General features: G+C 39.7%; 1 protein-coding gene and 1 pseudogene across 1 annotated transcript; both read right to left on the bottom strand.

The window, feature by feature from the left end:
* Window positions 1-24729, bottom strand: part of LOC127961741 (C-type mannose receptor 2-like) — a 49340-nt pseudogene that overhangs the window by 116 nt on the left and 24495 nt on the right.
* On the bottom strand, window positions 52-22635 carry LOC127961739 (macrophage mannose receptor 1-like). Its single transcript, XM_052560983.1, has 4 exons — window positions 22599-22635; window positions 22135-22506; window positions 7468-7812; window positions 52-482 (listed from the first exon to the last, which is right to left on the bottom strand). Exons 1-4 carry the CDS (start codon window positions 22633-22635, stop codon window positions 112-114), a joined length of 1125 nt encoding a protein of 374 aa, XP_052416943.1. The 3' UTR covers window positions 52-111.

Genomic DNA, 24729 nt, shown 5'->3' with positions numbered 1-24729 from the left:
GTATTAACTATGTATATAAAATTTTCTGTAGAAAAATAGTACACCAATTTAACCTTCACACCTGGAAAGAGGAAGATAAACGAAATAAACATACAGGCATTCACATGTTCTTTACTCTTCATAAGTTGTGCAGATGAAGTTGAGTTTGTGAGTCTCAGGAAGGCTGATCCAGCGCTGATCTCCTCCAGACTGAACTGCTCCAGATCTCACTGTGTGTTCACAGTCCTCCTCAGATGTGCCGTTCCCTGGAGCCCAGTTCTGATAGCACACGGTATCTTCACTCACCCAGAACCAGATGCCCAAAATACAGGAGTGACGTAAACCCAACCACACCTCCGCAGTAGACGCACGTTTAACCTCGTTCATCACACGACGCTGCATCTCTTCTGAATGAACCGAGACCAGATCCACATGATTCTGTCTGCAGTATCTCAGAGCTTCAGACCACGTCAAATTCTCTCTGATCACAATCATTTCAGGATCTGTAGATGAAACCAAGCACAAGCAAAAACTAGAGAGAGACTGATCAAAAACAACATGCAGAACAAACACTGTGGATGAATTTGTCATGTCAGACATGTAGAGTCAGAACTCGATGGCGCCGCGCATGGCTGCTTCAGTGCTTGGCTCTCCAGTGTTTGTACTGTTTTTGTTCGTTTTTCCTGTTTTTTGTTTAACATGATCAGTTTCACCAGGGATGAACTGCTGAACAATCGGCAGAACACACCACAAGATCTTTTACCGGATTTAAATTATTCAGACGTTTTACTGAACGTTGTTATCGGAGGAGCGGCTGCGCTGATCAAACGCTTCAGGACGCGGAGACGGGGGGAGCGAGCGGGAGCGCTCGTCAGACTCAGGAAGCGCGGATTTCGAACGCCGTTGCCTTGCATCCATCTGGCAAATCTCCGCTCTCTACCCAACAAAACAGACAAACTCCTTCTCCTCTCTCGGACAAATAAGGATTTCTCACACTCTGCTGCTCTGTGTTTCACGGAAACCTGGCTGAATGACACCATACCGGACAGTGCGCTCCATCTGCTGGGCTTTCAGCTGTTCAGAGCGGATCGCGAATCAGAATCAATGGGGAAATCGCGCAGCGGCGGGACATGCTTTTACATCAATGAACGGTGGTGTAGAGATGTAACGGTGTTAAAGAAGATGTGCTGTCCTTACCTAGAAGCCGTTCTATTCACCGCGGGAGTTTCACTCGTTCATTCTGGTTAGTGGTTACATTCCTCCGCAAGCACAAGTAAGCCTGGCTTTTCAGAAACTCACTGATCAGATCACAGAGACTGAACAACAAAACCCGGACTCTGTTTTAATCATTCTTGGGGACTTTAATAAAGCCAATCTTTCCCGTGAACTGCCAAAATACAGACAGCATGTTACATGTCCCACCAGAGACAGTAATATATTGGATCACTGTTACACCACAATAAAGGATGCATATAACTCTGTTCCACGAGCAGCTTTGGGACGTTCTGATCACTGTCTGGTTAATCTTATACCATCCTACAAGCAGAAACTTAAATCTGCTAAACCTGTAGTAAGGACTGTGAAGAGATGGACCTGCGAAACAGAGCAGGATTCACAATCTTGTTTTGACATCACTGATTGGAGTGTTTTTGAAGCTGCTACCACCGATCTGGACGAACTCACAGAGACTGTAACATCCTATATTAGTTTCTGTGAGGATGTATGCATTCCTACCAGGACTTATTTAACATTCAACAATGATAAGCCATGGTTTACAGTAAAACTCAGACATCTTCATCAGGCCAAAGAGGATGCCTACACAAATGGGGACAGGGTCTTGTACAATCAGGCCAGGAACACACTGAACAAAGAGATCAGAGTGGCTAAAAAGACCTACGCTAAAAAGTTGGAAGACCAGTTTACTTCCAACGACTCGGCTTCAGTTTGGAGAGGTCTGAGAGCCATCACGAACTACGACACCATCCCACTGCACTGAGGCTAATCAACAACTTGCTAACGACCTGAATGAGTTTTATTGCAGATTTGAAACCCCCAACACCCATTCTGACCATCTCCCTACACAACCATTAACACATCCTGCAATCCCCCTCTACATACCTTCTGCTCTTCAAATCTGTGAAGATGATGTGCGCCAGGTCTTCAAGAAGAACAAAAGAAGAAAAGCACCAGGCCCAGATCGTGTTACACCAGCTTGTCTGAAAATCTGTGCTGACCAGCTGGCCCCCATCTTTTCACAGATCCCTGGAGTTGTGTGAAGTGCCTTCCTACTTCAAATGCTCCACCATCATCCCCATCCCAAAGAAACCCAAGATAACATTACTTAACGACTACAGGCCTGTGGCTCTAACATCTGTCGTCATGAAGTCATTTGAAAAACTGGTTCTGGCTTATCTGAAGGACGTCACTGGACCCTTATTGGACCCCCTGCAGTTTGCTTACCGAGCAAACAGGTCCGTGGATGATGCAATCAACATGGGGTTGCACTTCATCCTGCAACATCTGGACAAAACAGGGACTTATGTGAGGATCCTGTTTGTGGACTTTAGTTCGGCTTTCAACACCATCATCCCAACAGCCCTTCAGACCAAACTGACCCAGCTCTCTGTTCCTAGCTCTATCTGTCAGTGGATCACCAGCTTTCTGACAGATAGGCAACAGTTAGTGAGACTGGGGAAATTCACATCAAACAGCTGGTCCACCAACACTGGTGCCCCTCAGGGATGTGTTCTCTCCCCTCTGCTCTTCTCCCTGTACACCAACGACTGCACCTCTAAAGACCCCTCTGTCAAGCTCCTAAAGTTTGTAGACGACACTACAGTCATCAGCCTCTTCCAGGACGGTGATGAGTCTGCTTACAGACAAGAGGTTGAGCAGCTGGCTGTTTGGTTCAGTCTTAACAACCTGGAGCTGAGCACGCTCAAAACAGTGGAGATTATCGTGGACTTTAGGAGAAATCCCCCTGCACTTTCCCCACTCACTATCATGAACAGACCTGTGACTGGAACCACCATCTCTCAGGTCCTGAAGTGGGACAATCACATTGACTCCATTGTGAAAAAGGCCCAGCAGAGGTTGTACTTCCTTCGCCAGCCGAGGAAGTTTAACTTGCCACAGGAGCTTCTGAAACAGTTCTACTCAGCCGTCATTGAGTCTGTACTGTGTACCTCAATAACTGTCTGGTTTGGTTCAGCAACAAAATCAGACATCAGAAGACTACAGAGAACTTTTCGGACTGCTTAAAGGATTATTGGTGCTCCCCTGCCCACCCTTCAAGAACTGTATAAAGCCTGAGTGAGGAAAAGGGCTCAGAAAATCACTCTGGATCCCTCACATCCAAGTCACCCCATCTTTGAACTTTTGCCATCTGGTTGGCACCTCAGAGCCGCAAATACCAGAACAGCAAGGCACAAGAACAGTTTCTTCCCCCAGGCAATCTACCTCATGAACAGTTAAATGTTCCCTACTTATGCTTATAAACGTGCAATATCCTTATATTTATTTGTTAACACTCCATCCTAGAACATTTCTGCATCTCACTCAATCCTATTCCATTATCATTTATAGCACAATTGTTTATACACTTATTTATTTGCCAATCTGTAATTTTTATTTTTTATTTTTTTTTGTCTGTGTGTTGTTGTCTCTGTGTACTGGAAGCTTATGTCACTAAAACAAATTCCTTGTATGCGTAAGCATACTTGGCAATAAAGCTCTTTCTGATTCTGAGTGAACTTTAAGAGACCTGGAGGTGATGTCAGAATCCTGCCCTGCCATCAACAGTGTCTGACCTATCTTTGTTTAATGTGTCTCTGTTTATTTTGTGCCTGAGCACATGGTTGTGTATTTGTTTATGTTGGCCGTGTCCTCCTCTTGTCCTGCCTCCTGATTTTCAATCACAAAGCCCCCTTGTTTAGTCCTTGTTTGTCTAATTGTTCACCTGATCCTTATGTGCTCTGCTCCCTTTATATTGTGCTCATTTCCCTCTGGTCTTTGCTGGTTTGTTTTGTGTGTGCAGTCTCTTGCTTGCATATTTAGTCTTTTTATACTCTTTATTCAGTATATTGCATCTTGTCTAGTTCTCTCTTGTTTTTGTAGTTTTTGTTTGTTTCCGTCTGTAGTATAGTTCCAGTCTTTGTGGTTTAGGTTTTTTTTTTATATTTTTTTTTTCAGCAAAGGTTTTTTTTTGTATTTCTAGTTATTCCTAGCTGCTTCCAATCGTTATCCTTTTGTTTTCATTTAGGTCCAGTTTTTTTTTTTTTAGCATTTTATTTGTTTCTTCTTTTAAGTTTTCTTTTCTCCCTAGGCATTGGTTTGCACGTTTGCTTTTGATCTGTCCATCTCTGGTCTCTCCTCTTGTATTGTCTGTGTTGGTCCTCCCTGGTCACTGGTTCTTCTGACCTGACAGATTTTTTGGTGCTTCAAGAGTTCCCATCAACAGGGTCAAGCCTGTATTTCCTTGAGCTGCTACCAGGTCTCCTTTTGCCACAGAGTCTGGAGTTACCTCTATCCAACCAGCCTGTTCTTCTGTCGTGTGTCTGCCCTATTGTGTGGACTGTCTTCCTGCCTCATCTGTTTGTGTTCTCACTAGGGATGGGTGATACCACATTTTTTCCATGGTAAATGATACCGATACTGCTTATACTGTAAAACTTCAAATAATAGCCCGGGCTTCTATTTACCCAAATCGCCGAACTGCACCGGCTTGTATTTGAGACAGGCATCTATAAGAGACAGGCCTTTAAAGGGGGGGTGAAATGCTATTTCATGCATATTGAGTTTTTTACACCGTTAAAGAGTTGGATTCCCATGCTAAACATGGACAAAGTTTCAAAAATTAAGTTGTACGTTTGAAGGAGTATTTTTGTTCCAAAAAAACCTCTTCCTGTTTGTCACAAGTTTCGGAAAGTTTTTTTCGAGTATGGCTCTGTGTGACGTTCGATGGAGCGGAATTTCCTTATATGGATCCTAAGGGCACTTCTGCCGGAAGAGCGCGCGCTCCCGTATAGCAGAGCACTGAGAGGCTGAGCACAGCCTGATCAGAGCGAGAGCGTCACGAAAAGTCACAAAAGAAGTGTGTTTTTGGTTGCCAGGGCAAGACAACCCTGCACAGATTACCAAAAGAGAAACAGCATTAAGGGACCAGTGGATGGAGTTTATTTTTACAGAGCATCAACGGAGTTGTGCAAGTGTTTTTGTTTGTTCCCTGCATTTCGGATTGCACATCGTTTATTTCTTAAGGATAATGCAGTCCCAACGAAAAAGGGTCACGATCGTGTGTTGGAACCACATGCGGTGAGTAAAACTGCTTCAAATATCTCTGTGTTGTTAACTTAGCTATCAGCGCGTAAGCACATCAAGTAAACAACATGCGATGTTGTCATCAAACTGCACTTTCCACATGTACAGCTTAAAAAAAAAAAAGACGACATAAAGTGGAACTTAGTCATTTTCCAAAACTGCTAAGCAAATATATACAGTTTCAGTACATACCACATAGAGACGCCTTTGCTGATGCTGCTCTTGTTAAATTTCAGCCTCTGGATCTGTGTCACAGCTTCCAAACGCTCTCAACGCAAAAGCCTACTTGTGATTCTTTAGCTCCGCCCACACGGCACGCCTCCAGGCGCTCGTGTTTTTCCGGGAAAAATCGGTACAGACTATCTTTCTCTTATAAATATAATAAAACTAAAGACTTTCTGGAGTTATGAAGGATGCAGTACTACTCTATAGGTACTCAAGATTAACAGGATATTGAGTGAAAATGAGCATTTCACCCCCCCTTTAATTTAGTGTTGAGATGAGAGTAGGAGGTTACCACATTATATTACGTTTTATTTATAATTAATTTGAATGTGTTTAACAAATCATTTAATGTAAGAAATTTCTTTGGCTATTGGCAGCTTAAAAAAAATTATGATAAAAAATGAAACTATGTGACAGCGATGGGAGGAACAATACAAGTTAACTTACCCCTAAACAAATGTGTTTAACAAATAATTTAGTGTAAGAAATATCTTCTATTATTGGCAGCATAAAAAAAAAAAAAAAACGAAACGATGTGACAGCAATGGGCAGAACAATATTACCGATAAAATCCATCGAGCATATGAACTTGTTGCCCAAAACAAGAAAGAATGAAGGCTACCCTGTAAAACAACTGCAATCATGTGATAGAAAATTACTCTATTCATCACTATCATCATCCCTGCGATCCTCAATTACAAGTTAATTGGCGAATTCCTCCTCCACGTTGCTCTCCTCCACTTCTCCCTCTCCAGCCTCCGCTAACTCTGCCTGCCTTGCTTGCACTAAACACAGCTCTCGCCCAGATGCGCACGGCTCTCCCTCTTTGAAACAATGGATAAGGTGATCCTCACCTTTATCAGAAGCTACTGTCAGTCCATACCTAAGGATAACACCCCGAAGTTAATGAAATATATTACATCCTCTTTCTCCCTCGAACACACACACACACACACACACACACACACACACACACGCGCGCGCAAGCATACCTTAAAGGAATTTTTCAGCTGCTCCGTATCCATCCCTCTTTGTATCAACCGAGAAATGTCGCTGCTTCTCCTGAATTTTGTTTGGCAAATTTGAAAACTGTCAGCTTAAAATGTCAAATCATACTTTATAAATAATAATACATTTTGTCTCCACGGAGGTATTGAGAGAATTAAGAAAAACTGAAGACTAAAAGAAAGTTCGTTAACCTCTTTATTATGTTGCCATAGTGAGTCGTTCATGAACTGTTGTTGTTTCTGTCACGTGAAATCTAATCAAAACATAGAACAGATGATCTGACGGGTTTGAGAAGATCAAATACAACCCACTACTAAAAAAAACAGACCAGGCCTCTATTTGAGACCGGCCTTTATTTACCCAAACCTGTCGTCACACCAGGCATTTAAAAGAGACCGGCGTCTATTTGGGACTCGGGTATTATTTGAAGTTTTACAGTAATTTTAAAAGTGTATGTGTTTTTTTTTTTTTTTTTTTTGAGCAACTGGGATGGTGCCCCCTCTGGGAGTTGGTGCCCTACGCAGACTGCGTATTCTGCGTATAGGGAGCGGCGCTACTGCTGTCATCTTTCGCGCAAGTCACGACCATGCATGTCCCGTTGTGATGGTGAATGGTACATCGGTGCATACACCAATCGGTGTTAACGTCATACCACCGCGTCCGCGAGACCTTTTCTTTTAATATCATACACACACCGTCCTGATTGGCCTGCACACACTGCTTAAAACATTGTTTAATTAAGTATTGATACTTTGCAGAAAATATCGATAACAAAATAGAAGCTTCTGAGTGTCGATATATCGATACTGCAGCATCGATGTGCACATCCCTAGTTCTCACTCTTGTTTATAAACTGTTCTCCCTGTTAATTCTGCATCTGGGTCCTCCATTGCCAAACCATAACCGATGGAGTGTGTGTTGTGAAGATCTACTCACCTTCATAGCACAGAAAAGGATATTGATTGGTGCAAGAGATGTCATTCCATTTCCCCTGAGCATTCAGTTTAACAGCTGTACAGCTTTCATTTCCTCCATTATTATCAGGTTCACCAGTGTCCCAGTCTCTGAATGAAGAGTCACTCTGATCTGACCACTGCCATGAGTCTCTGAACAGACCGATCCAGATCTGTGATCCTGATAAATGATTATCACTAATGAACTGCTGAACCTGTTGATTCTCGTTCTGGTTCCTCACAATGACCAGATCAATGTGATTTTGTCTGCAGTAACTCTGAGCGTCTCTCCAGTTCATCGCCTGATTGACTAAGACAAGTCCAGTGTCTGCTTTAAGAAAAACAGATGAAAACAGATTCATCAATCAGGTTTGTTCATTATTCTTAAGCTCCTTCATGGTTATCATCAGAAACACATCATTTAAAGACGGTGTTCAGGTGTTTTATCACAGACTCTGAAGCTAGTGATCACAAATTTGTATTTGTTTTTGAAACATCTACTTAAAAAATACTAATTTCTGACAAGAAACATCTCCAAAACAAAATAATGTAATATGGGTAAAAGTGAACACAATAAAATTACATCGATGATACAAGAACTGAACCAGAGTTTTGTTCGTAAACGTCAAGAAGAGACAGAATTCCATTCAGTAGTGTCCAAAACTGATGACCGGAAGTGCTATTAGTTATTAATGACCCAAAAATCAATATGTGTTCAATGAAATTCTCTCTCTCTCTCTCTCTCTCTCTCTCTGTGCGTATGTACGAGTGTAGTGGGGCGTTAGAGCGAGTGTGTAAATTGAGCATTTTGAAAGTGTTTTCTTATTTTTTTCCTCTTTGGTCTTAATAATAATTGTTTTAAGATTGAGTATTTAAAGCAGCTCGCGGCTTTTGTCGTGTGACGGTATGACCTCTGAAGTTAGTCAAGGAGTCTCGCACCTGTCATTGCATAATGGCTGCAGGTGTGTACCTGAACTTGGCGTGAGCGTGGAGGATGTTCTTGTGGTGGTGGGAGAAATTATAGGCTTCGACAATATTCTCTCAGCATCGCGGATGAACAAAGCAGTCATCGTGTTTTTAAAAACAGAGCAGTTGGTTAACAAGGTGACTGAGAATGGATTATGGATTAAGGAAATGTTTGTGCCCGTTACTCCTTTAACGGCTCCGGCAACTAAAGACACTATTTCCAATGTACCGCCTTTTGTCTCGAATGAGGGGATTGTTAAAGAATTAACCCGATACGGTAAAATCGCAAGTCCTGTCAGAAACATACCATTGGGATGTAAAATTACTGATCTCAAACACGTTTTGTCGTTTAGGAGACAAGTGTTAATGTTTCTAACTTCATCGGAGCACACATTAGAGATCTCGTTCCGTGTAAGTCATGGAGATGGATCATATATGCTGTATGCAAGTATAAAGTCTAAAGTGCTTTGCTTGTGGAAATATAGGCCACAAACGCTTCTCCTTTCCTAATAAAAAAGCGGATGTTGAGCAGCAGCTGCCTGTTAATGCGACTGAAAACGGATCAGCTGATCACAGTGATACCAGTGATACTGAGGATAAGCACAGTGGCTAAGTTAACAAATTACCAGACGCCACCTGATTCAAATATTCCACCAACGTTAAATAGTAATGACTTTATGAATTTCTTCACTGATAAAATAGATAACATTAGAAATACAATAGCGAATGTAGATTCTACAGCATCGAACACTTCAGTTTCATCCATCGCACCCAAAGATAAACTGCAGTGCTTTACAACCATAGGACAGGAAGAGCTAAATAAACTTATCACTGTATCTAAACCAACAACATGTTTATTAGATCCTGTACCCACTAAATTACTGAAAGAGCTGTTACCTGTAGCCGAAGAACCGCTTCTCAATATCATTAACTCATCGTTATCTTTAGGTCATGTCCCAAAACCATTCAAGCTGGCGGTTATCAAGCCTCTTGTTAAGAAACCAAAACTAGATCCTAGTGTACTGGCAAATTATAGCCCTATTTCAAATCTTCCATTTATTTCAAAAATTTTTGAAAAAGTTGTGTCTGCTCAATTGAGCACCTTCCTGCATAAAAATGATCTGTATGAAGAATTTCAGTCAGGTTTTAGGCCCCACCATAGCACAGAAACTGCACTTGTTAAAATTACAAATGACCTGCTCCTTGCGTCAGATCAAGGCTGCATCTCATTTCTAGTCTTACTTGATCTTAGTGCTGCGTTCGACACCATAGATCATGACATACTCATAGATCGATTACAAAACTATACAGGTATTCAAGGGCAGGCTCTAAGATGGTTTAGATCCTACCTGTCCGATCGCTACCATTTTGTTTACTTAAATGGGGAGTCATCTCATTTATCATCAGTAAAATATGGAGTGCCACAAGGATCCGTCCTAGGTCCCCTTCTATTTTCAATATACATGTTGCCCCTTGGTAATATTATTAGAAAATATGGAATAAGCTTCCACTGTTATGCTATTGATACTCCGCTATATATCTCAACGAGACCAGATGAAACTTCCCAATTATCTAAGCTAACAGAGTGTGTTAAAAATGTAAAAGATTGGATGACAAATAATTTTCTCCAATTAAATTCAGATAAGACAGAGATACTAATTATTGGACCAAAAAACACTACACAGAATCTTGTAGATTACAATCTGCAACTAGACGGATGTACTGTTACTTCCTCTACAGTCAGAAATCTGGGTGTTATATTAGACAGCAATTTGTCTTTTGAAAATCATATTTCCAATGTTACAAAAACTGCATTCTTCCATCTTAGAAACATTGCCAAGCTACGAAACATGTTATCTGTTTCTGATGCAGAAAAGCTAGTTCATGCATTCATGACCTCTTGACTGGACTATTGTAATGCACTTCTAGGTGGTTGTCCTGCTTCGTCAATAAACAAGCTACAGGTCGTCCAAAATGCAGCAGCTAGAGTCCTTACCAGGTCAAGAAAATATGACCATATTACCCCAATTTTACAGTCTCTGCACTGGCTACCTATTAAGTTCCGTATCAGTTACAAATTATCATTACTTATAAGGCCCTAAATGGTTTAGCTCCTGCGTACCTAACTAGCCTTCTACCATGTTACAATCCATCACGCACCCTAAGGTCACAAAACGCTGGACTTTTGGTCGTTCCTAGGATAGCAAAGTCCACTAAAGGAGGTAGAGCTTTCTCACATTTGGCTCCCAAACTCTGGAATAGCCTTCCTGATGATGTTCGGGGTTCAGACACACTCTCTCTGTTTAAATCTAGATTAAAAACACATCTCTTTCGCCAAGCATTCGAATAATGTATCTTTTTAATTGTGAATGTAGTTGCATCTGATCAAAGGTGCATTCTTATGCATTAGCTTGGGTTAAACCAATTTTACTTTGTTGGATCAGCAGCTATGATAATGATGTCTGTATTTTGTTTCTGTGATTTACATCCCGTGGTAACTAGGATTTACACAAGCTCCAGTCTGGATCCAGAACACCTGAGAAGAGATGATGCTGACCCTCAGAGGACCTCAGATGATGCTAACCCTGAATCAACAAACAGAACTAACAATTATTGCTAAATGTGTGACTGCATCATATAATAACTTAATTAATAATATTGATAGTTCATCGTCTAGCTGACTACGTCTTGTATTATTATTATTATTTTTATTTTTTCTAAAATCCTGTCAAATGTGCACAAACTACTAGCTACTACTAAATATTGTAGAAACATAATTTTCTGTAAAGTTGCTTTGTAACGATTTGTTTTGTAAAAAGCGCTATACAAATAAACTTGAATTGAATTGAATAATACGGCAGCAGCACAGGATAAACAACTACCTAAGAAACCAAACAAACGGCCGTTAGGGGAGGTCTACAGGCACAATAATGAGGTGAGTGAAAGCGATGCTGGTGTGGATGTGGACAGTAGTGAGCAGGCTGGATGCAGTTCTGAGCTTGTTATAACTCAAAATGATGATGTTTAGGAAGCAAAAGAAAATGAGTGTGTATCTCAGACTGGCATACAAGTAGCTGAGCAATGCTCGGTGGATGATATGGATGGGTTATCTCAGTACACAGATGATAGTGTGAAAGATGATGGGCATTGGTCTGAAGGGTCAGAAATGTCAAAAGTAGAGACAGAAGGATTGTATACTGTGGCACAAATTAATACTTTCCTGGATGAGACAAAAGGTAGAAGCACGGAAGTGAGTGAATTTTTCCCAGATCTGGATAAGTTTATCTCTTCTGTAATGTGGGCAAGGAAAAGTTGCAATAATGATGAGCTATCACAACAGAAACGTTTTAGGTTAAAAAAACATATAACTGATATTCGTAAAAAGTCTAAGACAGGGAAAGGGAAACCAAAAAGAGGAAAATATAACTAATTACTATGGCTAATACACATATCTTTCTGATTTTTCTTTTTCTAATCTTTTTCCCTCTTATGTAAACCTTACGCGTGGGATCCCTAAATGTTAATGGGATGAGGGATAAGAGTAAAGCTGATACAGCGATAGAATTCATCAAGTTACAGAAATTAGATGTTATTTTCTTACAAGAAACTCATAGTGATGTAAACAATGAGGTTGACTGGCGATTGTGGTGGAGGAATGAATGTGTGCTCACACATGGTACTAACCTGAGTGCAGGAACTGCTATTCTCTTTTCTCCCTCTATAAAAGCCAAAGTTTTGGGAAAAAAGGGAAATTGAACCAGGAAGATTTTTAGCAGTTAAGGTTGATTAAAATGGTCTTGTCTTTACATTTGTGAGTGTATATGCACCTAATATAGGAGCTGAGAGAATTATTTTTTTAACAAATTGAAAGTGTTTTTAGGACAACAGCAAGGTAATGGTTTTACTATCTTAGCTGGGGACTGGAACTGCACACGTAATGCCTTGCTTGATTGAAATGGAGAAGAACCCCATTTTCAGTCACCAACAGTACTTGAAAATGTTATTAAAACCTCTAATCTTACTGATATATGGAGAGAAAATAATCCCTCTGTTAAACAATATACATGGGTAAAGGCTAGTGATGGGAGGATTTCAGCAGCACGACTGGATAGACTACTTATCAAATAGTATGAAAAGTAGAATTATTAATACAGCTATTGTCCCTACATCCTTCACTGATCACAAATTAATCACTATTGACTGTAACTTGAATTCTAAGAAAAAACAGAAGTGTTTACTGGCATTTTAATGTCAAATTGTTACAAGAAAGGAGTTTTTGTGAATCTTTTAAACATTTTTGGGAGACCTGGAAAAAAGAGAAAATAAGATTTGATAGTGTTATTCTTTGGTGGGAAGTTGGTAAGGCTTACATAAGGGAATTTTGTCAGCAGTATACATCTCACTCTAATTTTAGTTTGAAACGGTCTCTGGAATGGCTTGAAAGAGAAATCCTTGCCATTGAAAAAATATGATAGAAGATCTTTCTTCCAATGTACATGAGTGGTCTGAGAAGAAATTAAAATGAGCTCTATATTAAATGAAAAGGTTAAAGGAGCTCTTGTGAGAAAAAGATTCTTATCAATGAAGGATATGGACAGTCCCACCTCTTTTTGTTCAATCTAGAACGCAAGAGTATGCAAGTTAACCAAATGTATAACCTGAAGAATGATAATGGACAATGTACATCTGAACCTGTGGAAATGCGTAGACTAGCAGTGAATTTCTGTTCACATTTATACTCTCCTGAGGACAGACATTCCGACATAAAATGGATTCCTACAAGATCTTCCTTGTTTAAATGAAGAAGATAAGCAAGCACTGGAATCTGGATTAACTTTTGCGGAATTAAGTGATGCCGTAACGGGTCTTTCGTTGGGTCGTTATTAAGTTATGGTAAAGCTTCATCTGCAAAAGTAAACTGGGCAAAAACTGATGCAATGTGGTGTGGTTTAGACCATAACACTCCAGCTCTGCCAGGTAATTTAAAATGGGGAAAATCTGTGTTAAAATATTTGGGGGTGTTTTTAGGAAGGGAGGATTATAAGAGCCAGAATTGGGAGGGCCTGGTGGAGAAGGTGTTTGCTCGGTTGTCTTGCTGGCATTGGCTGCTACCCCAGTTATCCTATAGAGGAAGAGCCCTGGTCTGCAACAACCTTGTAGCCTCAACGCTATGGCACAAAATGAACATTCTGGAACCTCCTGAAGATTTGGTTGTAAAAGTCCAAAAACAGACAGACTTCTTTTGGTCCGGTAACCACTAAATAAAAGCATCAACTTTGTTTCTACCCAGACAAGAAGGTGGACATGGACTAGTGGATATAAAAAGCAGAATTAAGACTTTCAGACTACAGACAGTAAAAAGATTTCTCTAAGGATTGGATGTAAGCTGGTCTGGAGCAGATTCTGCCCTCCTTAGAAGAGCAGGAGGGATGGGACTGGATAAACACTTGTTTCTTCTGGACATTCAACATGTTGATTTGACTGGATTAACTTCCTTTTATCACTCAGTGTTCAAAGCCTGGAGGACTTCTAATATCACAAGAGACATCACGGATGAGGGTGGTCACTGGTCAAGGGAGGAACCCCTAATCCACAATTCTATGGTGGACTCAGCGATCCTAAAATCACCATCGATGAGGAATCTTTTAAAGGCTGAAGTTGTAAACATTGGACATTTAATAACTTCAGATGGATGGATGACTCCTGAAATTCTAGCTTCCAAGATTGGAATAAGATAAATTCGTCGGACACAAAAACTGATAAATGAAATTCTCGAGAGCCTATCAACAGATTTTAAATGCAGTGTGGAAACAACAAATGAAGATATGGATTTAACTTTTCCTGAACTAAGAATAATTCCGGATGTGGGTATATTTGAAGAAAAGGAGGGGTCTTTGTTGACCTTCAAGACACCCAAACTGAACTTTTTCAGTAAAACTGAGAAGAAAGCACTGTACGTCACCTGTGTAAAAGTTTCACACTCTCACTCTTTAGGAGGAGTTAAAGAGTCAAAATGGCAAGAGCTATTCGGATCAGGCTCTTCCCCGAAGGGTTGCTGGAGGGCCTTGTACAAGCCTCCCATTGAAAAAAGGTCCGGAGACCTTCAGTGGAGAGTTGTGCATGGGTTAATAGCTACAAACAGATACAGAGCACACCTCGATCCCCAGGTCCAGAAAGGATTGTCCTTTTTGTGGGATGACTGAAACTGTTTTTCATTTATTTCTTCAACACTCAAAAAAATGGATTTGTGGCACTGTTCGTTTTACACGTATATGTTTTGTTAAAACAAAACAAATAAATTTAGTTTTCCGCCAAAACACAATTGTATTGTGTTTAATCAACTAAAACTGTTTAATTTTTAATTTTACTTAATTATCAATCGTTAAACTAACGTAAAGGGTTTAATTTCGTAATTAAAAAAAAACCCGGAAGTGACGATTTCCAACGCATATGATGACGGTGCGGAGGGGAGCAAGAGGTACCAGTCAGGTAAGACAATCTAAAGTTTTTCTTGTGTTAAGTCAAAGTCTTTAATTTCTCTTAGAGTTTCTGTTTTGGGGTGCTTTTGTTTTGCAGTCTAGTATTGTGTAATCGGTTTATTGCACCGTTAATAGATGATTTTGAGCGGTTGGGAGATGTGAAAGCGCACGACTCTCTGTAATGTATTTACTTTAGTATATATACACTAGGGCTGAAACAATTACTCGACATTATCGACAACGTCGACAATAAAAATAAAATTGTCGGCAAATGTTTTTGAATAACGTTAGTGGTTTGATCTCGTATCTGCCTAATTTGAAAGCCTCCAATAATGCAGTTTGACCAGTGTGGCGCTGTAGCGCAATATTGTAATACACTCTCCTGATTCAATTCAAAAGAAGAAGATAGCACTTCAGTTTGAGGAAACCGATCCGATCTGAACCTTGGATGAATATGTAAATATATACTGCACGCCTTCCTCTCAATAACTGCATAAACACAACAAAAAACTGACCGCGATGTAAAAGCAGCTCTTAAGAACACATTTGATTACAGCGATGTGGATGTTTGCACGAACTCTGAGGTTCTCCAGGCACTCCAGTAAAGAAAAGTCCAGTCACGTTTATTTATATAACAGTCCTTTATGCAATCGATAGCTTTTCAATATTAAACATGAAAATACAGAGTCAGTGTCGCTAGAATTATAACTTGATTTACTGTTATAAAGCAGCTCTCCAGTGTGGCTCTAGCTAATAATAAAATCATTTTATAATTGGGGAAAATATTTCATTAAAGTTTCAGTTCTGCGCTAGATCAAACCAAACTGTTTTGATTATCATAACCCAATAAGGTATTTTAAGAGAGATTGTATTTATTAATAAAATGTTTATCCAAAAATAAAATGTCCTATCACTTACCTTTACTTTATATTATACATATGGCTTACAATAAGAGATGTTAAGAGACAGAATGATTCGTCATTCAGCTACTTACTCATATAACTAATCAAATGGCGAATAGGAGTTTCTCTCTTATCTCATTTTGTGTTCCAAATATATTTGTACAAATTAATTGTATTAGTAATACATAATGACTTTCAATAGTGGAAGTAATTACCTTTATTTGTTATTATTTGTATATTTTAAAAGCAAAAGATAAATAATCAATAAATGTCTAACCATGAGATGTCGACCGAGTTTGGAGACCCCTGATTCAGCACAGTGAAAGTATTTGAAGCTTTGTTTATGAACATGGCGGTGTGGTCATACAATGACTTTAAACCAGTGACGTGTAATGTACGAGTCGAAAACATTAGGCAGGTAATACTTTCACTGAATCTGGCGAACGATCTCGGTGTCACCATGGAAATTGAGGAACTAACTGATCTCTGCTTCATACAGTTTGCATCTTCCTTCAAAACAGCTGGTAAAAGAATCGCACGATAACGTGCGTCATCACTTAGACACGGCATTAGATCTGGCATTAGATCTGGCTTTTGTTCACACAGCGATCGTCCCGGGATTGAACCCAGCAATGTTACTAGGTCCCCGACCCGGGTTCAATGCTGGAATCAATCCCGGGACGTGTTTGCTTTCACACAGAAGTAATATAGTCGAAGCACGCGGGCGCACTTCCGGAAAAATCGGCCAAAAAAAATTCCAAAGACCGGCCGATTACCAATCGCATATTTTAAGCAAAAACCGTCCGGTTTCCGATTTGTGTCCTGTCAATTGGTTCATCCCTAATATTTTTATGAAAATACGAAAGATTTCTGAACTTCCATAAAGGCTGCAATGCAACTGAAATGTTCCCAGAGTCATAGTAAGGACATCAGTAAAACAGTTCACGTGACATCAATGCTTCAACCACACTTTTACAAAGGTAAAAGAATACATCTCGTGCAAAGAAAACAAAAATAGCGACTTTATTCAACAATTCTTCTCCAAATCACATATGCCGCCATTATGCATAGTAACAAGAGGCATGAACATTGCTTTCCTCTGCATGTAATCAAGGCTCAGTTCTTGCGTGTTCTAGGTCAGCGTGTTCTAGGTCCGCAGCACCATGCGTATTTATTTACGTGCTGTTGATAATGGTGGAAGACGCGATTTGGAGAAGAATTGTTGAATAAAGTCGCTGTTTTGGTTTTGTTTGCACAAAAAAGTATTTTTGTAATACTTTGTAAAATTATGGTTGAACCACTGGTGTCACATGACTGTTTTACTGATGTCCTTACTTTGTTTCTGGGTCTGGGAACATTCCAGTTCTGTTGTTTACCGTACAGGTTCCAGATGTGTGTATCATTTTCCACTGTAATGTTTGTTAGAATCCCATCTTGACTGCTTGCCTGGATTTCCCATAAGAAGATGAATGAGAAGCACTTCTCTCTTGCTCTCAACGGAGGCGGTCGCATTTCTTTCCTCTCCTCCCTGCCTTTCCTTGCTTCGCTTGTTTTCTCTTGTCTTGTCTACTTGAGAGACTCTCTCTGCACTGCTCTCCTGGAATATGGATTTGATAAACTGGTCTCTCAACGCAATTGACACCATCTTCTCGATGAGAAGCCTGGGTTCGGGGGAACCTGACTGCCCTGCTGGAACGTTTGCAGCTGGCTACACGATGGACGCGTGGGCGAATTGGCGGGTCGTGTGTCTGGCGACTCTTTCCGTGGAGGACATTGAAGACATCTACCTATTCGGAACCATGATAACAGGTCTTCTGCTGATTGGATTAGGCTTTGCCCTGGGTTATCGGAAAATTAAGAAGACGGGAACAGCCGTCCAAAGCCTCACAAGGCTGCCCGTCATGATTGTAGTAATGGGCAGAGCGGTCAGCATTGAGACTGAGACTATTAACCGCAATATGGATAACATCATGAAGAAACTCACGGATTTGGAAAAGAAATTGGAGAATTTGGAGACCAATGGACAATGAAAAATCATAGTGACCGTGAAAAGAAATGCGGCTACTAGACCAAACAACTGGTATCTTATCTTCTTTTGGCTTTCTTTACCAGCCTTGGCTGGATGACAAAAATCTCCCAGGCGAGCAGGGCAGCTTGACTTCTCTTGCATTCCTTCACCCTCTCCCACAGACACCTGCTGATTGTTGACTCTATCTAGGACCTGACCAAGGACGTCTCCATGGCAACTTGCTGTGACGCTGTAAAATCTGCGGACTGAAGCATCTAGAGAGAGTCTCAACTCTCCAGGCCTACAAATACACAAACTCTTACACATATACAGATATGCATTCACCCTCCCAACCCCCATCCCCCGCCTTCGCAGCTTTGTTCCTCCAGTCTGGCAGGCGGGTCTGTGACTAGCGCTTTCAAGCTGCTGGGACCGGATGGCTGTTTGCCTGCGCTGGATTACCTCAACCACCCCAAGTTCTGTACCCAGTTGCAAAGTCGTGTGTCTATGGTGTATTGATTATGTGCTTTTTTGTGCTGAGGTGTTTTTCCTGTTCTCATACTGTGCTCCCATAAGGAGCATAGTCTGGGTGTTGGTTTTTTTCTCCTCACTTACCTAATGTTATGCTGTACTTATTTCTTCCTCAAATACCCTGTCTTCCTGTCCTGTCTACCCCACTGTCATATTGTATGTATGTATGTATGTATGTATGGACAGGTTGATGGCTAATTTCGCTGGTACTTGTGACTAGTGACAATAAAGGGCTACTACTACTACATTGAAGACAGTCCAGCAGAAGTTGGAGTTTTAAAGGATACAGTTCTTCAGGACCTATAGCAGTTTACAGTCTGCAAAACCATGTTTCTGGGACTGATATATGGGCTGAACTTGAGCAACCCTTCTGAACTCAGGTACACAGTTGGAATACCGAAGAAGTTATTTCTGGAGCCAGTTCCTGTTCCTGGAATAAGGTTTGATTGGTTGCCCATGAATGCCAATTAGAATTTTATTTGCTATTTTGTGTAAGTTTGTAATGTGGTTTAAACTGTATTTTACTGTGTGTAATTATTGATTGATTGTTTAACAAATACACTTTGATCATTTGTGACATCTTGTCTTTTGTCTCATTACAAGACAAATCACACAAAAAATGCTTTGTTGAAGGGAGTAACTTTAAAGGTGCCATCAGTAATGTTTGGCAAAAAAAATCAAGTCATACTCCACATTCCATACCAGATGGGGGCAATATGCCTCAATAAAATGAATTGGTCTACTCTAGAGTAACAAACGAGAAACGGCATAGTCTCTATGCTCCGCCCCTACTTTCACAACAACACTACAGCCATAGCCGAAGCCTAACTGTGCGTTCACACCGCCGGCATCTAGAGTGTCAAAAATCGCTCTTGCCATTCTGCTCATGACGGTGCAGAAAGATTTGTGAGCGCTCAGACGCTCTGACGTAGATCGAATGCTTATTTTGTATTTAAAGCGGCCGCAAAGCAAACAAGCTTGTTGATCTCGTGCAGACTAACCACAAGGAGTTATAAGTTAACCTCATTAAATATTGTTGTGGACGAAATATTAGGATCCTTTATTTAAAATGAACAATCTCAGACACCTTGGTCCACGTATCACTTTTAATTTATTTTTTATGTCCCTGTACGCAAACAGGGACACATCATAGATTAATAAAAACGCTAAACGGCAATAATCAACCTGTCCTTTATCCTGCTTGGGAACTAATGTGCCAACTCTCAAGCATTCACCGAGAGACACACGCTATTGACTCTTTTCACACACTTTCACGCCACACATCAATTTTGTCACGCACAGAAAAACCACGAAGCAAACAGGACACAGAATAACAGACTAGACAGAGCAGGTTAGTTATGATATAATAAAATGAGTAACGTTAAGTTATAGCTAGCTAATTATCAAACGCAGCTATGGTTAGCCATCGCTAACATTAGCACGTTTATCAAACAGCCTTCGATACATTGCTGTTATAACTTCCCGAAAACAAATACACAAACATATAAAACAAACTTCTAGCGAAATCCTAACAGCATCTAACTTACGAATCGAAAAGAAATGTTCCAAGTTCAAGTCCATCAGTTGTCTCCAGTGATTGAAAGCAGTGCTGATGTTTACTCTGGTTTGGCTCCTTTTCTTATCGGATTTGATTTGTGATTCCGAGCACGGTTGTTTTCTTGTAGCGGGTGGTGGTCTCTTGCCAAGGGCTTGAGCCATAATTTCTCTCTCTTCCCTGAACTGAAATTAACTAGTGGGCTGTACTTTCCACATGATTGACATCAGGTTCAGGTACGCCCACAAGACGTGCAAGTTATTTGTGTATTGCAGGTTGGCTGGTGGTTATGTTGCCCGCATTTCGCCTCCCATGGCCGAAACTGGTATTACGACACCTGTTAGGCCGGGGCTAGTAATGCTAATGCTAATTAAGGTTGATATCTCTGCAGCACTATAACTTGACATTTTTTAATGACATCATCGCCCTTATTTCTTCTCATTCTTTTGATGCGTGTAGGTCATGTTATGGATATTTTTACCTCAATTTTTGCATATGGCACCTTTAAATAGAAAATATTGTGTTAAAGTAACTAGAACTAATTGTGTGGAACCACTGTCCATAATTGAAATGAGTAATTTGAAACAAACCTCCTTATGTTGATAGAGTGAAACAAATTTGGCTAGATTGTAATAAACCAAAACATGTTGAGTTAACTTAACTGGTTTACGTTGAAGCAAACTGAATAAATTGGGTTGGACATTACTATTTCACATAGATTCTACCTCATTCAATTGTGTTGTCACAACACAAGGAGTTTGCATAGATTCAAAAAATTCCATTCATGTTATCAAACCACTCACTTTTTTTCACTTTTTTTGAGTGAATGTGGGAGGCTTGTGCCTTTATTTTCTCAATTAGAAGAATGGTGTACAGTTTTGGGAGAAGTGTTTTCACCCATGTTATTTAAATATGGTCCAAAGTATAGCAGAAACGGAAACAGATCCATGTTTTGTTTAATTTTTTGTTTGGGCAAGCAAAAATGGGAATATGGATTTCGCGTAAAAGCAAAATAAATAATGCTGGGTCAACTGATGTAATGTTAATTTTAAAAGGGTTAATTAAAACTAGATTAAAGGTGGAATATGCATACTATTCCTTGGTTAAAGACCTGGAGACTTTCAATCACATTTGGGGAGTTAACCAGTGCATATGTGAATCTGATTTTGATGATGCTTTACAAATTTATATTTAATTGTGCTATTGTCTTGCCTTGTTTCTGTGCTATTTATTGTTGTATGTCTGTGTTTTAAATTACTTTTTAATCTATGTAAGGTTTAGCTAAACCTTGAATATTTTGTAATAAGGGGGGGGGGGTTAATAGTTAAAGTCTCTCTCTTCCCCTCTCTCTCTCTCTCTCTCTCTCTCTCTCTCACACTCTCTCTCCAGGCCAACATTAGTTTGTCTGTACAGAAACTGACTTCAGCTTGTTTATATGTATGACCACATTAAAATGTAGAAGCGATTAGTATTGTGTCAGAACGGTGTACAGCAGTGGCCAACATCTGTTCTGGAGAGCCACAGTCCTGCAGAGTTTCACTCCAACCCTAATCAAACACACCAGAACCAGCAAATCAAGCTCTTCAGGATCAGCTGATAATCACAAGCTGAAGCAGGTTGGATAGAAACTTCACAGAGCAGTGGACTATGGAGGAATTATTTGGTCAGATTAACTAAAAGACTAAAACTAAAAGTCTTAAATTAAAACTAAAAATCTAAATTTGAAACGTAAAGTTCAAGTAGAAAATTACTTTGGTATTTAGGATAGGACATTTTTTATTTAGGATTGGGCATTTTCTATTTATATCTGCTGTCCATAAGGTGCCTCTGCGCACCAGCCCTTTCAAACCCTGCCTCCAGTATTTGGGCCGCACCTCCTAATTCGCACACAATCCTCAAATGCCCAATCCTCTATCTTCAAATGTCCAATCCTAAATCCCCAAATCCACAATCCTAAATGCTAAATGACCAAATGCCCAACCCTAAATAGAAACTGCCCAATCCTAAATGCCAAATGCCCAATCCTAAATACCAAAGTAATTTTCTACTTGGACTAAAAGTTTCAAATTTAGATTTTTAGTTTTAGACTTTTAGTTTATAATCTGACCATACAATCCCTCCATAGTGGACCTCCAGGAGCAGGGGTCAGAAACTCTATGCTTCTTTTTATACATTAATGTTTGTTGCCATTGTAGGGAGATGCACTTACTGTTATTGGAGGAATTGCAAATGCAGCTTAGGGACATATTACATCCCAAAGCATACCAATGTCCACCTGACATCATAACACATTCTTTTTCATAACCAAGATTTGGTATTCCAGTAGCCCAGTTCAGATAGAGCACAGGTTCACCTGAAGACCAGTGCAATTCATCACGACCCGTCTTCTGCAGCCCAATCCAGATTTTCTTAACACTTCCATCATTCACACTCTTCTTCAGCTCGTTCGTGTCGTTCATGTTGTCAGCGGTGGCCAGATCTGTGTGTTTCTCTCTGCAGTATCTCTGAGCTTCAGTCCAGGTCTTGTTCTCATTTATAAAGTGATACTGATGCTGAACACATTCAGATACGGAGCAGAGAGCTGTGAAAGAGAGACGCTGCTTTAATGCTTTTCATAACAGGATCAAACCTAATGAAACTAGAAATCATGAATAAAACCACAAACACACTCACCAATGAGAAGAAGAGTGAAATACAGTGTTTGGTCCATTTCTGAGGAAGAAATGCATAAAAAAAAAAAAAATCATCTTAGAGGAAAACATTATGAATTAAAAATAAATTTAAAACAAAGATCTTAGCAGCATGACAGGATTCAAATCAGATAATACCATAACAGATAATATAAGCCTCTCAAAGCCTAATTCTAGTTAAAGAATGAACTTATGAGTTATTCTTACTTTAAAGGTTGTGTTTCTGTCCTGAGTCTGATGTTTCTGTCCTCAGCTTCAAACTGTGTAATGATTATTATATCTGCTCTCATCACTCATTTAGTATCACATTATTTGTTTCCTAGTCTAAAAACCTTATTTCATATTCACTTCCTCTATATTTGTGTATATCTCTTTCCATTAATTTCCATACTTACATCTGACTTACGTCAGTCAGTATCAGTCGATATGAAAAGGAACATTATTTAACAGAATTACATACTTCTAAACATTATTTAATTACCATTTTAACATTTAAAACCTCAGTTTGAGGCACCATTGTGTGAGAAGATAGAATACTTGTGATTATTGTGAGAAGAGTTTTAGAAATAATAATAAAAAACACAAGATGAAGAGGAAAGAGAGAAAGAGAGATTCTTGTCCTTCATTTTCCTCTTTAGAGCCGAGGGCTCTGCTGGTGAAGATGAGACACAGCAGACATGAACAACAGACACCAGCCTCCATTAATCTGCTCATATTGTGTATTTATTACCCTGAGGTCCATTTATAATGTTAGAAAAGACTCTCATCATCCAAAATAAAATACCATCATCTGCTTCTGTTTCAGAAGAAATGTGTCTGATGTTCTCTGTCTAGATACTCAATCTAGATACTAGACTGTGATTGAATGGAGTGCAAAGATTTAGATTTCATTTCTTTGTGAAAATCCTAATATTTTTGTTTCCTACTCCTGCTGTTTACTGGATTTTGTTTTGTTTTGTTTATGAAACATGAATATGTTTGCATGTAAACACATCCTCATTCATTTGTTTATGTCCACAGCACATGTAGATGTTCAGGATGGACAGTATTTACATCACTGACGTGAAACTGAAGCATAAACAATGAGTGTATTATTTTAGTCCCATTTGATTACGTCATTCAGTCTTATTCATTAGTTTTGTTTTATTGCAGAAAAATGAGACTGTAAATGTGTTTCAATTTAAAGGTCCAGTGACGCGAAGTTCACAAAGATTGAACTTAATGTTGTTAAATGAGTCTACTTCCTGTTTGCATCACCAACTCTTCCTGCCATCCTCCTGTTGCATAGCAACAGTGTGACAGCTGCCACAGCAGAGACGTTTCTGACAGACTTAAACAACTACAGATAAAAAATAAAAAAAACACCAAAATCATCCTAAAACAACACTGTAACAAACTTCTGTAGTTTACAAAACACTATTACTGTATGTTTACAAATGTTTACTGTAGAACCTGCTTACACAACACATTATCACTCCTAACTCATTGACACTTGGTCAGGATCTTTTGACATCACGATTTGACGCTCAACATACACCTTTAGCATCATTTTCATTGTTCAGGGGTATCATTTTAGCATCACTTTTTGACATGCAGGGTCCTCAATTCTTTCCAGTTGTTTGCCTTAGTTTAATGGTTTGCATGCATTTGAAATTAATAATAATAATTTTATATAAATTTATGCTTTGACTGGAATACAACCCCAGTTTTACCCTAAACCTATAACTTCTGAACAATATAAAATACCAAAGTTAGTCATGATAATAAAATTCCCAGTGCCTTTCACATTTTTTTTTTATCTAAACTAACAGAGAACCTGCACATCAAAAAATGACCTAACAGTGTACCCTTTGTGTCAGAAAGTGATGCCAAGGGGTCCTGACTAAGCGTCAATATGTGACGAGCTGGGAGTGAGAATGTTTTCTGAAGCATGAGGGAACCACAGACGGACAGAGGGAGAGGTTGAAAATGTATGTGAAAACACCGACTAGTTGGACTGTGCATGCTCTGAGCACAAGACCTAGGATGCCATCGGGACCCGCAGCTTTACAGATATTTACACATCGGAAGGATCGGGTTACATCCGCGACAGAGACGGCGAGTGACCTCACATC

The sequence above is a fragment of the Carassius gibelio genome, chromosome B7 (genome assembly GCF_023724105.1).
Source record: "Carassius gibelio isolate Cgi1373 ecotype wild population from Czech Republic chromosome B7, carGib1.2-hapl.c, whole genome shotgun sequence".
NCBI classification, from domain to species: Eukaryota; Metazoa; Chordata; class Actinopteri; order Cypriniformes; family Cyprinidae; genus Carassius; species Carassius gibelio.
The sequence above is the reverse complement of the archived record's forward strand: the minus strand, read 5'-3'. Positions and strand labels throughout refer to the sequence as shown.

Coding starts and splice junctions, on each gene's coding strand:
- LOC127961739 (XM_052560983.1), bottom strand. CDS start 22,635: ATGGACCAAACACTGTATTTCACTCTTCTTCTCATTG. Junction 7,813..22,134: donor TTGCAATTCCTCCAATAACA/GTAAGTGCATCT, acceptor TTCTTAAAGCAG/ACACTGGACTTGTCTTAGTC. Junction 483..7,467: donor TCCTTTTCTGTGCTATGAAG/GTGAGTAGATCT, acceptor TTTCATCTACAG/ATCCTGAAATGATTGTGATC.